The sequence below is a fragment of the Abramis brama genome (assembly GCF_963993115.1).
Source record: "Abramis brama genome assembly, chromosome: 3".
In the NCBI taxonomy this organism is placed as follows: Eukaryota; Metazoa; Chordata; class Actinopteri; order Cypriniformes; family Leuciscidae; genus Abramis; species Abramis brama.
The window spans coordinates 20,793,182-20,808,572 of record NC_139965.1 but is presented as its reverse complement, the minus strand read 5'-3'; the positions used below and the strand labels follow the sequence as shown (position 1 = coordinate 20,808,572).

Genomic DNA, 15,391 nt, shown 5'->3' with positions numbered 1-15,391 from the left:
TACACAGAGGGAATGTAAAGAGACACACATTATTGGCTACTCACAGACAGCTAACATCCATCAGTGTAACAGATGGAGACACGCTGGTTACACAAGGTACACACCTGTATAAATTTGATGTCATAATCTTTCCTGTAAACTGTGTTTATGTGGTATTTCTAGTTATGTTTACAGAGTGAAGTGGGTATGATGCAATATTTTGGGTGTGTGTGATATACAGCACTGAGTGGGCAGGAAGGTGACGTACAATGGCTTTGCACCAGAGGCACCGCCAGTCCTGTAGTCGGCGGACGCTGCCACAGTTTCGATCGCACACCACACACTTAGCACTAACCGGCAGGTTTCCCTCCAACCACTGGTGAGGCATTGACACCTGAATACACAAACATGCTAATTTAGGTACAGATTACCACTGTGACCATATGCATGTAGAATTTAAAAGATTCACTTACCCCATCCTCATCCTCAATGATGTCATTTCCTATGGACGCCAGAGTGGTCCACTTACAGTTATTTGTGGATCGTACGGCACAGCGCTTGTGGGCTTTGAATTTACAAACTAACACACACACAGAGAAAAGATGACATTAAACAGGTCATCACTAGAACGTGATAACAGGCTGAAGGCAATGTTCGCATTCATGAGTCATTGATTACGCACTAAACAAACAACGTCATTGTTCGTTCTACGAGCAGAATAAACAACGCACGAAAAGGTAAATGGCACCAAAAGGGAAAATCCAAACAAATTGTTCATAATGAATAAGAGAGAGAGAAAAAAAACAAATATGGGAAACATGAAAAAAAAAAAAGCTTTGTGTTTATGTTTACCTTCACAAGAAAGACCATGAGAGGTGACCCCCGGCAGAGCCTCTCGACACACGTTGCAAAAGGTGGGCCGGGCATGAGAGCAGGCGTACCAGTTATGCATCCCGGAGAAGTGCTCCATGTTAAATTGACTGGCCTGTGATCATAAAAATCATGTCAACATCACTGCATTATAAATAAATACACATCCAAATAATAAGATCTGCAGTGATTCTCAACCAGGGGGCCTCAAGAAGACTCATAGGCTACGTTCACAAAGACAGTTTTTGAGATTGACAACTCCATTTACTTACAGGTGTGAGTTTCGAAATGTCCCGTTCAAACAACAACTTACAGTAGCGTCTCGAATATGGTCTGTATGAACGTGCAACTGGAGTCAATCCAGTATTCTCTTACCAGTAACAATAGCGACAGTGACCAAAGTAATATCAAAGATAGCGACGTCCATAAAACTGAAAAGTATTATCACTTTTGACATGACAAGAGTCCAATCGAGCCGCGAGTTCGTCCATCAAATCTTCATTAACCGACGGCAGCTTTCATATCTACAGTAGGTGGAGAGCAGAGCTTTTGAGTCACGCGTAGAGCACAAAACTGACAGGAGCCGCTCCGCTGGAGGACAGTGACTGGATCTAAAACCTTCAGATAACACGGATCATATATCCATTGCTGTAAGTTACCGAAAGCAAAACCTCACACAAAAACCCACAACAAACATTAGACACGCCTTTGTGCAGCGCAGAGCGGCTCTCTCGCACTGTGTATTGTGAAAGACAACTAGAGGTCCAATCAGGTTCCATTCACACAGTGCGGGTTTTCTGAGAATGCTGTTGTGAGTCCTGAAAATTTACAGGTGTGAGTTCGGTTATGGAATACTTGTTGTCACTCCCATAAATAACTGATCTCTGTGTGAACGTAACCGTATTAAGGCCTCAAATGGAGGACTGACAACAGTGTTCTGTTGCTGTGTGAAAATGGCCATAATGTTTTAAATTTTAATTATCAAAGTAAATTCAAAAGTAATGTAATAAAATTTTAAAACGCAATGGGCATTTTATATTATGTCAATCTCTAAAATATTTTATTGGGCAGAAATTGTGAGCATTGAGGAGTAAAAAAGGCTAAGAACCACTGATATAGGGTCAAAAACAAGCTACTGTTATAGACAAAGACTAGCCTGGGATCTGTTCTTTTTTTAAAACTTTGGCTCACGAAAAGCTCTAAAGATTTAAAAGTCACATGGATTGACACACTACTACTTTATATAACTACTTTATATCAATATTTCACCTAACCACAATTACACTTATATTAGTATATTACTCCTGTGGCTTTCATTTATTGATCACTTAACAAAGAGGGAAGATAAATCCATGTGAAGGAACATTAAACTGCCATTGTGAGCATCAATACACATTAACTGAAGCTTTGAATGATTTTGGAGGGGTTTGAAGGTGAAGGTTCAGACACTGACCTCATAAGTCTCCCATTTCTGGACAGACTTCAAAGCACTGATCCAGTCTTCCATCTCCTTCCTGCTCTCCGCACACAACATCAGCTTACGGAATGGAGTAATAACCTGGGAGAGAACGAGAGATGATTGAGAAAAATGATTGAGATACCTACATAAACATAGGCATATTTAAAAATGGTTCACACAGTTTAAATAAAGCCATTGAAAAGAGGTTTTGCTTACTGTGAAACTGTTGTTGATGTTCTTGGTGCTGGTCTCGGCCACGCTGGCATCTGAGAGGTCGACCTCGTCAAATATGAGAGACTGCAACAATAAAGTAGCATGTTTTTGTCACCAACAAACACTGAAACAAGCACCTACATTCAGCACCACATGAGGTTCAATCTACCCCAGAGGGGCCATGCTTTTACCTTTGAATCTTTGGCATAGTAGAGAGTCCTGCCTCGCAGTTTGAAATATCTCCTCTTCCATCTCTGAAAAGAGCTGGTCTGTTTGAGTAGAATACCCTCCTTTACACTCTTCTACAAAACAATGCAGAGAAAGAGAAAAGAAATTAAAAACGTGTACAAGACAGCTTTTGCAAATACAACGATTTGATTTGTTTTTATAATAGTGTTCTGTTCATGTATCCATACTGCCACATTTTTTATAATGAAACATTTTCATGCCATGTTAGAACTGGCTATTTTTAGAAACTGCTTCACAGCCCAGTGGATTTACTGGTGTTCATAAATTGCTTCTTTTGCATGTGCATGAAATTCAGTTTTCAGTTTGTTATACTAAATCATAATAAGAAATGAACACACACAAACCCCTGCGGCTCCAACTTGCATTAGCAATCCTGTAGACCTACTTCAATAACAATGGCTTATCACCAGGCCCAGATGGAATTGTTGGACTTTTTTCTACTGTTTCTGGTTTTAAACATGATAAAATGTATTGAACAGAGCTTTATACTCTTATTGATAGACAAGAGTATAAAATTAGAAAGAATAAGTATTAAACAAACATGCATGGTTTGGTTAAAGGGATAGTTCCCCCAAAAATGAAAATTCTGTCATAATTTACTCACCCTCAAGTTTCAAACCTCTATGAATTTCTTTCTTCTGCTGAACTCAAAAGAAGATATTTTTAAAGAACATAAGTAACTAGTCAGTTGATGAAAATACTATGGAAGTGTTTGGTTAACCATATTCTTCAAAATATCTTCTTTTGTGTTCACCAGAAGAAAGAAATTCATACAGGTTTGAAACTTGAGGGTGAGTAAATGATGACAGAATTTTCATTTTTGGGTGAACTATCCGTTTACTAGCTTTGTCATTGATAGATGTTTGCATTCTGTGGAAATCTGCAGAGATTTCTACTTCTCATTACAGTATGATAACAGATTGTTACACACATTGTCAATGACTTCAGGGGAAACACTTATGTGGACTTGTTTATTGGCACATTAAAACTATCTATGAGCCTCTGTCAGATTTACCACAACACAGTCAAAACCAGTTTCTCTCTCAAACACTTTCCTTCACTCCTTCCTTGCTTAATTGTTTATAAGAAACATTGGTTTACTGTAAAGGCGTTACGGTAAAGCATTTAAAAAACCTGATCTGTCACCTAGCGAAATTCCTGATTAAAGTGCCAACAACCCTGAAGTTTTCCATAAAGTTCACTATGGGCCTCCAAATGTTGAACATGATCAGGTGTTCAATTCATCGCTGACTTTCATCATAAACCTTGACACTTCAATCTGGTCTGAAGGGCAGAGCAGCTAAAAGACTTTCTAGAAGTCATCAAATACATCTTTACTTGCACTTAAGCAGTAAAATCGAATTACAAGTTTGTCCTTGTCTAAACATGTAGGGGCATATTCTGTGCCCTCTGATGACGTCAGATGTGGATTTCATGAGTGTATCGTGGCAGAACACTGCCAGCAGCTCAGCAGTGAGACAGGCTGATGGGACGGAAACGACCGCATATCTGTCTCTCGTGACTGTCACACTGAAAACAAGGAGAGTGAGAGTGCTGTTGCTAATCATTAAGGAAATCAAAGTGAGTAACCTAGCCAGACAATCTGCCAAGAGTCATGATGACGTACACATGAAGGGAGTGAATTCACAGAGACAATAACTAAGAGACTGCACAAAAAACACCCTGCAACGTCTATTGGGAAAGAAAGTACATACCTCACTGTCACTGGCTATTTCACACTCTCCTAAAGGGACCACAATACATTAAACAAACTACCCTGAAATGTTACACAATATAATATAATATAATATAATATAATATAATATAATATAATATAATATAATATAATATAATATAATATAATATAATATAATATAATATAATTTCTTTTTAGCATTAACATGTACAAAACTGCATTTTAAATTTCATCATGAGTGCTCACACTTGATAATCAGATACACAGCTTTACATATTAAGGACATATTATTTAAAAAATAAAAATAAATTCTTGCATCACAATAAGTGTATTGTGATTGTCAAAACATTTTAGTAACTAAACTGAATTTTATTAGGCTTAGTGACAACGTTACAATGTTTACATGGTACAATTTCTGGTAAGCTACGTTTTTTATTATTGCTTGACACAAATTTCACTATTTCAATTCAATTCAATTCAATTCAATTCTTGTGATTTGATTAAATATTGACTCATTTGGATACATATTAGGTACACAAGATAGGCCTTAATTTTTCTCAAGAAAAAAAAAAAAATCTCACCTAATGCTGTAAACATACAGAGAGGGTACCGGCAGCTGGTAATATTAAAGTTAAAAATAACTCAAATATAATGCGTTTTTTATTATAATAACAACTTTATTTAATGATATAAGAAAAAATCTAATAAATATGTAATATAGTAGGCCTACACATATTTAGCAAAATACTCTCTATAGCTCTTTTTTTCTAGCCAACTTGCGTGCTATATTATGGTCATTAAATGTCTTTCCTGAGGTAAATGTTATGTGACAATTGTTTTCCAGCTGTTTTATTGACCCCTTTCCGCGGTTGAAAAACACAGATTAATCGATATTATGTATGAGGAATATACATTTCGGTAAGTTGTACTGTATCTTTCAACAGTGTTCATTCGTGTTTATTTACTATTAGCTAGTAGAGATGATCGGTTCACGTGCCGCTAGGGATCTGTCACGTCACATTTACAAGCGCCAAAACGGTATTATTGGTAGGCTATTTATTGTTTGAATTTCGTAATAAAATTGACAGAATCTGAGAGCTGAGATTTTTTTTATTTTATATCATAAGTAACCTGCTCTGTCTAGTCTGTCGGTCTCTGTGTCCTCTTTGCTTCGCAATTTTTCTGTGCGTGACTCGTGAGAAAATGTATGTGTGGCGTGAGAGCGTGTGAAAAGTGTCAATTGCGTGAGTTTCACGGTGAATGCGTGAGAGTTGGCAGCTCTGCTTTGCGGCTGACCTTATTGCATATGCATTTTGTAGGAGTTTCCATTTCAGACACAAAAATTATGGGAGGAGAGCATTTAAATGAATCACGCAAGGTGATTTACTATGGTTTGCGCTCACCAATGTACTGGTGTTTGCGCCATTATGTATCTACGTCTTAAACCAGACGCTACCTGGTAGATTGTGTTAGTCATTATGGAAATTATCTGACTGACACACACAGAACTTTCCACTCCCATCTGCACTGTTTTGGAATTGCACCCTCAAGCTAATTTGCCCTGTTTAGTAAATACCCCAAAATGTCTCAGATCAGAATTTTAAATGTTAGGTCATGTGAGGATTTGAGTCACATTCAGTTGCAATGTCAATGTAACCTCTGAGTCATTTTTGCAGGTGATTATACTCTCTACATCCCTTTCAACGGGTGTCTCATTTTCTCCCAGTGACTCCCAGCAGGGCTCATAAATATATGTGAATTGCCCCCAGAAGGTAGTTAAATCTGTTAAAACTCCCATTGATAGAATAAATTAAATAATGTTTTCTTGGAGAAGTAGATTTAGGGATTAGTTGAGTCAAAAGTTATTATATTTAGTTTAATATAAAAATAATTACATACAAATAATTGTATAGTATGTATGTTCTCATTATGTATGCATGTATGTATGAATATGGGTCAGGTTTTGCTATTTTTGTGGGAACCAAATGTCCCCACAAGGACAGTAAAATCTAAAAACAAATACACTAAGGAAACAAACAAACAATATATATATATATATATATATATATATATATATATATATATATATATATATATATATATATATTCTAGAAAATATAATTAGGTCAAAAAATTAAAAACAAAAAAAGTCACAGAAAATGCATAAAAAGAGGTGTGACGAAACAAATAAGTGTGTGTGAGAGACTAAACTTCAGGATATCTGCCAGTGAAGCCTCCCTGTACAGCAAGACAGACATCAGACCCAGACATCACTCACTCCATCCTTTCAGAACAGAGATGGTTCCACATTCATACAAAAATGAGAACATCTTTGATCCATCACACACACACACACACACACACACACACACACACACACACACACACACACACACACACACACACACACACACACACACACACACACACACACACACACACACACAAGTGATGTCAGTTGGTGACTCAGAGGAATCTCACAATGATTGCTATTTTTGTTTAATCTCTACCTCTTCCTCTCCTAATCCTCCTCCTCTCTCTCTCTTTTAGTTCCTCTCAAATCATCAGTTTCTGTATTCACCCTGCTCTTCTATTTCTCCTTTCTCTCTTCTTTATTGCGTCATTTCGGCTCTCCCTGTTAATTCCCTTCTCTGTTTGCTGTCATTCTCTTCTCATTTCTCTTTTTTATCCTCCTCTTTTGTCCTTTCTCTCATCTGAAGGGCACAGTGCCTCTGCAATGCCCTACATAGAGCTAGAACTACAAATCCCACAATTCCTTACAGCAAAGCTGATTAGATCCAAGGAGTTATAAAACCTGGTGAGCTATCCATCAGCATTCCCATTTATCTCAATGGCTAGTGTGCAGCCCAGAAGTACACAGACTGGATGCTGCCATTTTTACTTCATGGGTATGAGTTGTGATGTTATATATATATATATACACACACTCACAGTATATATAGATAAAGCAGTTCTTTAGCAAATGGTGTTAATCACTCAACTTTCGTGGATTTCTTAGCATGTTTTGATATACAAAAGTGATAGAAATTATTTTTAAATTAAGTTATTTGGGTTTATGGTTCACAACATAATCATTTTATAGGTGACTTCCATGTTGTGTTTCCTTGAATGTGTAAGGAGCAGTTTAATCACGCACATCCCAGTCAAGTACGGGTGCTGGATCTCATATATATAATGCAAGTAACAAAGTAAAGATCCGCACTCCGGAGAGCTCCCATTTATATAATATTAATGAAATGTCCTTGAATGTGTGACATGTCGTAATAACGAATGCCTGATTTGGAAGTCACCTGATGGAGTTTGGGTTCCTTGCCACTGCCTTGCTTAGTTGGGGTCACTTAATATTTAACAATATTATTGATTTTACTGCACTGATACTATTGGATGAGAACTGAAATGAGCTGGATGATGACATCACTATTTTCCACAGATCAGCTTTATAGATGAAATTAACTAATTTAATAATTGATGATCTTTACAACGGAACACTGACTTCAGCTGAACAATGACACAATTTTATTTTAGAGCTGATGTACAGCCAAAATGAGCTCTGTTTGCATCATTGAATCATTTTCTTGTCACCACTGTAAAGCTGTTTTTGTCAGAATAAATGGCTAATTTGGAATGAAAGATGTTTTTTGGCCCCATAATCGTGTATTTATGCCAGTGTTGGGGAAAGTTATTTTTAAAAGTAATGCATTACAATATTGCTCCCTAAAAAAATGACTAATTGCATCACTTAGTTACTTTTTAAGGAAAGTAATGTGTGACATTACTTTTGCGTTACGTTTTCCTCAACTGAGCTGGGCTTGCTTGTTTGTTTTTTAATAACAAAACACAAAAGTTCTACTTTTGGCAAATGTAAAGGCCCTTTCACACCAAAAGTGAAATGAAAAAGCCTCAGGTAATCAAAAGTTCTACACACGTTTGCGTCTTCACACCCATTTGAACACTTGGGCCAAATACAAGAAATATATGATGCAAGTAGACAAGTGCAAAGACAGCAAGTGTTGTTCCCATGCAAACGCATGGCCTTGTGGTGCTGCGGTGGTGCGAATACTAATAATTCAATTCAGTTCAGGTTCCCTTTCAGTTGCTCCCGTTCGACGTAACGTCGACGTGACGACGTTACGTCTCCCGTTCCCTCCTTCAGGGAACGAGGGTTACATTAGTAACCGAGACGTTTTCTCTGCTCTGAAATTAACCTACTTTTTTCTAAACTATGGCTTTTGCTTAAGAAATATTATTGAAAAACTTGGGATGAATGTCATCTTCTGACCTCTGAATTGCTGTTAAAGTGGATCTGAGTGGCTTTTTAAGTCAAAGCTGTAACAGCTATTTGGACAATCATTTGTCATTATACTCATAATGTGACTACAACCCAGTTGAACAAATAAGCAATTTGTGATAGTGAAAGAGAGAAAAAGAAAGATCATTCCACTAAATATGTAAGGGAGCAAAGGGAGAAAATGAAAAAGAAAGCATAGAATGGTCCTTGAAATATTGAATCCCCGAGAAATAAAAGCATCATTAACAAATTTGTACACTCCACAAATTTTTTTTTATTTTGTCCATTCGAGAGATAAAATCAAATGCAGGGAATCTTAATTAAGTGTCCATTTAGAAGAAATCAACCAGAGAGTGAGTGAGATTTGACCTACTGCCAAATGCTTTAAATAAGTAAATCAATACAGTATATATATATATAAGCTGACCTTACTGACCTACTGACCTTAATGGAAAAAATAACACTGCTTGTACAGTATGTGTTATAGAATGGCTGAATACAATCACCTGAAAATCCCCCAATTTCAGCCAATCGCCCTTATCTATCAGTTGCCATGGAAACACCAATGAGCTGTCAGCAAACAAAGATGTCATTCAAACGATCAGCGTTCCAAAGACGTGGTCAAACATTGTGCAGCACTAACAGCATGCAGGGCAATAAGCTACACTACCCAGAAACACTGAAGAAAAAATAATAATTAATTTAAAATTAATGAAGACACTTTCTTTGTTCAGCCAAGCCTGGTCAAATACACAGATCCTAATCATTAAAAACCCAGACTGTTTTTTTTTCCCTTAAGAAATCCCTTGTTGATTCAGTTATAAAACATAATCTTTTCCTCCTTCTAGACATTTCATAAATAATTACAGAACTAGGCTGATGTTGAGATCTCTAAAGCTTTGTTCAGACTGGCATGTATTCTAGATGTATTTGGACAGATCTGACTCATCTGTCAGTAGCAGAGAACCAAATCAAATCAGATTTTTAAAATCACAGTCATTTACAGTTTCAAATCCGATCAGATTTTTTTTTGAATATGTCTCAGTCAGTCTGAAAGGTCAGATTGTATTTCAAGTAATTCATTGTCTTTTTTTGTTGTGGCTTTCCACAGAAAGCTTGTATGGCCTTTATGTAACATTACTCAAATTGCTCAGTATTGTCTGGAGCAGTGTCTGAATACATTCATATTCACTTAAACTTCTGTCATATTGAAAACTTGTGCATGGAAGTCAGTTAGTGCCTCTGTCATGTTCTCACATGAGCCTTGCGAATTCACATTATGAGCAGAGGCAAAAATTTCCATTTTTCCATCCTTACTGGCAGCTGCTCTCAGTTGTCATATGAGTAAGTCTCTTGACATTGCGCTGACGCTTACATCATCACTATAGCAACTGATGCAGATGTACCGGATATTGACCACACATTCTGAACAAACAGATCAGATTGCATAATTTACTGTACAAAATGACAGTCCTTAAGATCAGATCGGATTACTGTGCAGTGTGTTTGATTCCAGGCTCTGTATGTATGTGTGTCCAATGAGCCAGTCAGGGTGAGATGGCACAGTCTGGTTAAAGTTGAGTTAGAGCCAGACCAATTACCAAAGCGCCCACAGAGACCATGATGAGTCCCCTTCACAGCTAGTAATTAACCTAATGAAATGATTACAGCCCCTGCAGTACATCCTCCGAGTGTGTATGTGCATGTGCGATCTAATTAGAGACTAAATCACACAGCCTGAGAATTTATACCTCCGAGGTGTCGCCCTGAAGAAGCCAAGACTCATTCAGTAACACTGTCAGATCCTACACATGCAGCGTGCTAATGGAAACTGCTGCACACAAACAATTCACATGTCTTTTAGCATATTAGTTTTACTAAATGATGAATAAATATCATGTAACACACTATTTGACTATATTGAATGTGCATATGTTATGAAGGGCTGTACCCATAGACACGGACGACAGCCCTCCACATTCACTGATATGGGCTTTGCAATGTCCAAATCAAAACTTTTATATTTGAGTTCAACTAAATCTTGAATATATGGTTAAAAATAGGATACCTTAATTAAAACTTGAATTGATCTAAAAAAGCTGTACTAAAAATCAGAGCATCATTGCATCATATCAGCTTATGGGAGAGGAAAAAGGAGAAAGAAATGCATTCAAGTTGTAAACGGGAGGAAGCTAGCCAAAGGAGACTGAGGAGCATAAAAGACAGAGTTCTTTGAACGGTAAAATTGTCAAGTGACACAGTAGATGTTACCCCACACACACCCTAGAGAGCGTCTAATGCTGCAACCACATCAGCCTGCATGCTGTTTTAGATATTAGTGTTTGTTAGATGCTAAAAATGAATGCATTTTAATCTGAATGAGCTGCCATATCGGGGTGTGTTTCAGACCTCTGGAGGCAGTGGTGTTTGAGAGATATGTATGTTTTGGCTAGTGACCGAATCAGCGGAAATGAGAGAGCTGATAAATGCTAAGTAAGTGATAATGTAGAGTGAGGCGGTTGTTATAGCGAATACAACCCCGACAGGCTGATCGGGACCCTGACGCGAAGCGGAGGGGTCTTGAATCAGCCTGAAGGGGTTGTATTCGCTATAACAACCGCCTTGCTCTACATTATCCCGCTTATTACATGACTACCCACCAAATAAATCAATAATTTGACACAAAATATTGATTTAAAAAGGAGTTTATTGATTTAAAAACGATTGTATTGCTTCCGCTAAAGAAAATAGTCAGTTCTGTTCGGTTAGAATCCTGCGCCCATAGCAACGCTCTGTTTTTCATGGCAACGGTGTGTTATACTCAGCAGTATAACACACTAGCCAAAACATACATATCTCTCAAACACCACTTCCTCCTGAGGTCTGAAACGCACCCCGAAATGGCAGCTCATTCATATTTAAAATCATTAATTTTTAGCATCTAACAAACACTAATATCTAAAACTGCATTCTACATTGGAATTCAACCAAGCCATGTAATAATCCTACATAACCCATTGCCACAGAACAATAGTGTTCATGCTGATCTCTCCATCGACAGACTTTCAAAGATATCTCATTATCCTGTGATAAAAACAGAAGTCAGGAGGCAGATATGTTCCTTTTTACATAGAAATGCTAATTCATAGGTATGAAAAGGTATCATCTTAGCATAAAAAGTGTTATTTTTAATTATTTAGTTTTATGTCAGTTTTAGTTTGAATAACTTTACTACTTCAACTTGAATTTTTTTGGTAGTTGCCAAGGCGACATTTCTAATTTTCTTAAGTTTTATATTTAAACTTTATTTGAATAAACAATAAATGGTTAATTTATTTTGTTTTGGATGCTGCTCCACGAGCTCATTCTTACTTATTCATAGCTTATTTCATTTAAGTGTCAGTTTGTCTCAGAAGTTGCTCCTAAAATACCTTAGGGGGATAATGAAACAAAAAAGTATGAGTACGAGTATTCAGTACAGAGCTATAAAATGAATGTGGTTAGCATAGCTCACATAATCTGATCTTGGAAGAATCTGATAAGAAAGGTTTGATATCCATTTTGGCATCATAGCAAATCCCAGCACAGTTTGTGACATTACTGAGATATCTTCCATACAGGAGACACATATAAGATTACCAAGATCTGTAGCACTATTAAAAGGGGATTATTCTTCCAAACAAATGTTTCAGTTACATTAATTAACCTAGGATGTCTGTGATTTCATGTACATTATGTATATAATTAGAAAAGGAATTAATTAAGGTGAGGATCATACTCAAGTATGACCCGGCCTGTGATTGGACTCTTCTTCTGGATTTATTGTCTTTTTACATTTGAACAGCACTCAAATGTTATCATACTCAGAAAGCTGGCAAAAAGATAATGGAGGTGCTCTGTATTCAACAGAGGCCAAAATAAAAGAGAAGCATTGCAAACAATTTGCAATCATATAAATTCTTGTCTGGACTCATTTTTCCTAAAACACAGACATGTTTGAATTTACCTGACTAGTTTCATCTGAACAAGACTTTTGTCAAGGAGAATAAATCAGAAAAGACTTAAGCCCTCCATTTATTTAAATTTCCATCTAGGAGAAACAATTGAGATATTAAAAAGATCTCATATGAATAACCTGGCATTGTCCACTGAATATTGATGGCTCTGAGACAAATTGCTTATGTTCCTCTATTGTCAGGCACTTTGGATAAAAGCGTCAACCTTTTGGACTTTAAGGCCACAACTCACTCAATAAAACTCACGTTCTACTTAATACAATATTTTAGAGCTTGCCATACCTAGAAATATGTATATGTTATAAAAAATAAATAAATAAAATAAATAAATATCTTATTTTCATGCTTGTTTTGTCTTATTTGAAATCATTTTAAGTCATCTTGAGGCCCCTTTGGAAGTTTGCTGAGGTCCCCTATTGGGCCCTGGCCCCCTGGTTCAGAACCACTATACTTGATGCATGGATATAAATTAGTAATTTCCCCATGCATTCATGGCTATATTCACATACATTTGATGAGTTACATAAACAGAACTTTATGCATGTGACTTTAACTGTCCAGACTTTCCAATTCTGTCATTCATTATAGGCTTAGCATTAATGCTGTGGTAATCAGATCAGCACAAACAAGCATCTCCTGCTAGCCCAGATAAACCTTATGATGCACACGCACACACACAAACAAACAAACAAACAAACACACACACATCCTGCATCATTGCTCATAAATCTAAGCCAATACACATATGCATGAATGCACAAAGCCAATCATGAGTCAACTGGTGTGACAGGAAGAGATCATCAGACGGATGAGACCGGGATGAGCCTCACAATCAAATAAATCACATAATCACTAAAATAACATCACAGAAACAAAGTTTGCAGTGCGTACTCTAGAGAAAACTACACAGTGATATAAGGAGTAGCCTATCCAAACCTGTGACAAGTTGCTATTGCTGATTGTCTGTCCTTCTGTTGTTCTAACTGAACTGTTGGAGGAGGTTTCCAAAAAGTCTTCCTCTCTCAAGCGATTGGCATCTCCCTGCCCACCCCCATCACAGCCGAACAAGAGTGGAGAAAAGCAACACACACTGCCTGGACACAGCCTGGGCATGATGGGTCCCTTCAACCATCGACATGTACACACACACTTTCACACAGTAACACGCTGACTTCCTTTGTGCTGCAACTGAAAGACACGCCTTCTTCTGAAAAAGAACTTCCTCTTACAGGTGAAGTGATAAGACCGCCCATCCTATTATGCCCGGACCTACCCTTTGAGAATGAAAACACACAGAGGTGTGTAAAGGTCTATATTTAGAACTAGATAAACTGGTTTGGTAAGCGTCTTTATTCACAGAATTACTGAAAATCCCAAGCACCTATAGGTCAAGACAGATGTTCCTATTGGATCAGGACAGAAAAATGTAACATTGTAAAAGTTTTTACAGTCACTTTTGAATAAAAGTATTAATTTCTTTCCCCAAACTTTTGAATGGTAGTGTGTCACAAAAGCTTTCTATTTCAGATAAATGCTGATCAACAAAGTTGATATTTAAAAGAAACCTAAATAAATATTTCCTATTTCTCATCGGATGTACGCAAGTCTGTTCCAAAGCAAACCAACATGCTAAGTGGAACATTTAAAAAAAATATCTAAGAATCTTGACTGTGAAACGTACCTATAGTGTCTGTTACAGAAACAAGTGGGATGTGGAAAAGATGAGCAAGATGCATTTGGTGAGTGGAGGAAAAAGACGGAAATACAGCCAGAAATAAGCATGAAGAGTGGGCTCTAATGTGATTCTCTCGTGAGTGCTGGGCAAGGAGACATTGTAATGATCAAAACGATATGTTCTCTTTGACAGAAAACACTGACAGAGAGAGAGAATTTGTCCCTCTATCTTCTATTTGAACAAACCTCCACCCATTCTCTATATCTTCAGTTCACATATTACTGTCGCTCTAAACCTCCCTGTCTGTGTGTAATAAGATCAAACATCTCCTAACTACAGTGCAAGGCTGAATGAAGGAAGACATTATCCCTTATGGCTCTGTTTATGAGAATAGGATGAATGAGAGCATTTGTGGGTTGCAGTTAATAGTGAAGACACTAGAGGGCGGTAGTTGCTGGAGCTAAAGCAGTACTGCAGTTATTTGTAACGGTCTGTTACTGTCTCTGTTGAGCCCAAAAACACTAGAGTGTGTGCTTATCACACACACACATCAACATACCCAAACACAACATTCACACTGGCGCAATTTCACATGTGAAACATGGATTTTCACAGCTGATGTTACATGGCGGTCCGTGATATTATGATGGCATTCAGGGTTGTCATAGCAACTACTCTGGCCCCCCCCGGTTGGCGAGGAGACGGACGATCTGAAGGGCCACCAGGCCATACACACTGTAAATCAACACAAAATGTCACTTCCTGCGAGAGAGCGAATCAAACGCAGGGGGATTGGCAGAATCACACGACATATGGAGCTGAGCCAGCTAATCTGTGTACGGACTATGGAGAGACAGAGCCCACTGCCAACATTAAACCTAATGAACCCGGCGTCAGATTTAGTGTCTGCATCAGAGTCAACACG

At 37.5% G+C, this 15,391-nt stretch overlaps 1 protein-coding gene across 3 annotated transcripts in view; it reads right to left on the bottom strand.

Annotated features, from left to right (window-relative positions):
- LOC311078766 (diacylglycerol kinase delta) overlaps positions 1-15,391 on the bottom strand; it is a 63,635-nt gene that overhangs the window by 15,556 nt on the left and 32,688 nt on the right. For 2 of the 3 annotated variants that reach the window (XM_084107766.1, XM_084107768.1), the window contains exons 3-8: positions 2,713-2,823; positions 2,525-2,605; positions 2,303-2,407; positions 832-964; positions 453-559; positions 248-373 (exon numbers count right to left, since the gene is read on the bottom strand). In XM_084107766.1, the coding sequence (XP_083963892.1) occupies positions 248-373; positions 453-559; positions 832-964; positions 2,303-2,407; positions 2,525-2,605; positions 2,713-2,823 (663 nt within the window). Of the gene's footprint in view, positions 1-247; positions 374-452; positions 560-831; positions 965-2,302; positions 2,408-2,524; positions 2,606-2,712; positions 2,824-13,727; positions 13,991-15,391 lie in introns of those variants that run through there. The other variant, XM_084107767.1, reaches the window with a different exon arrangement.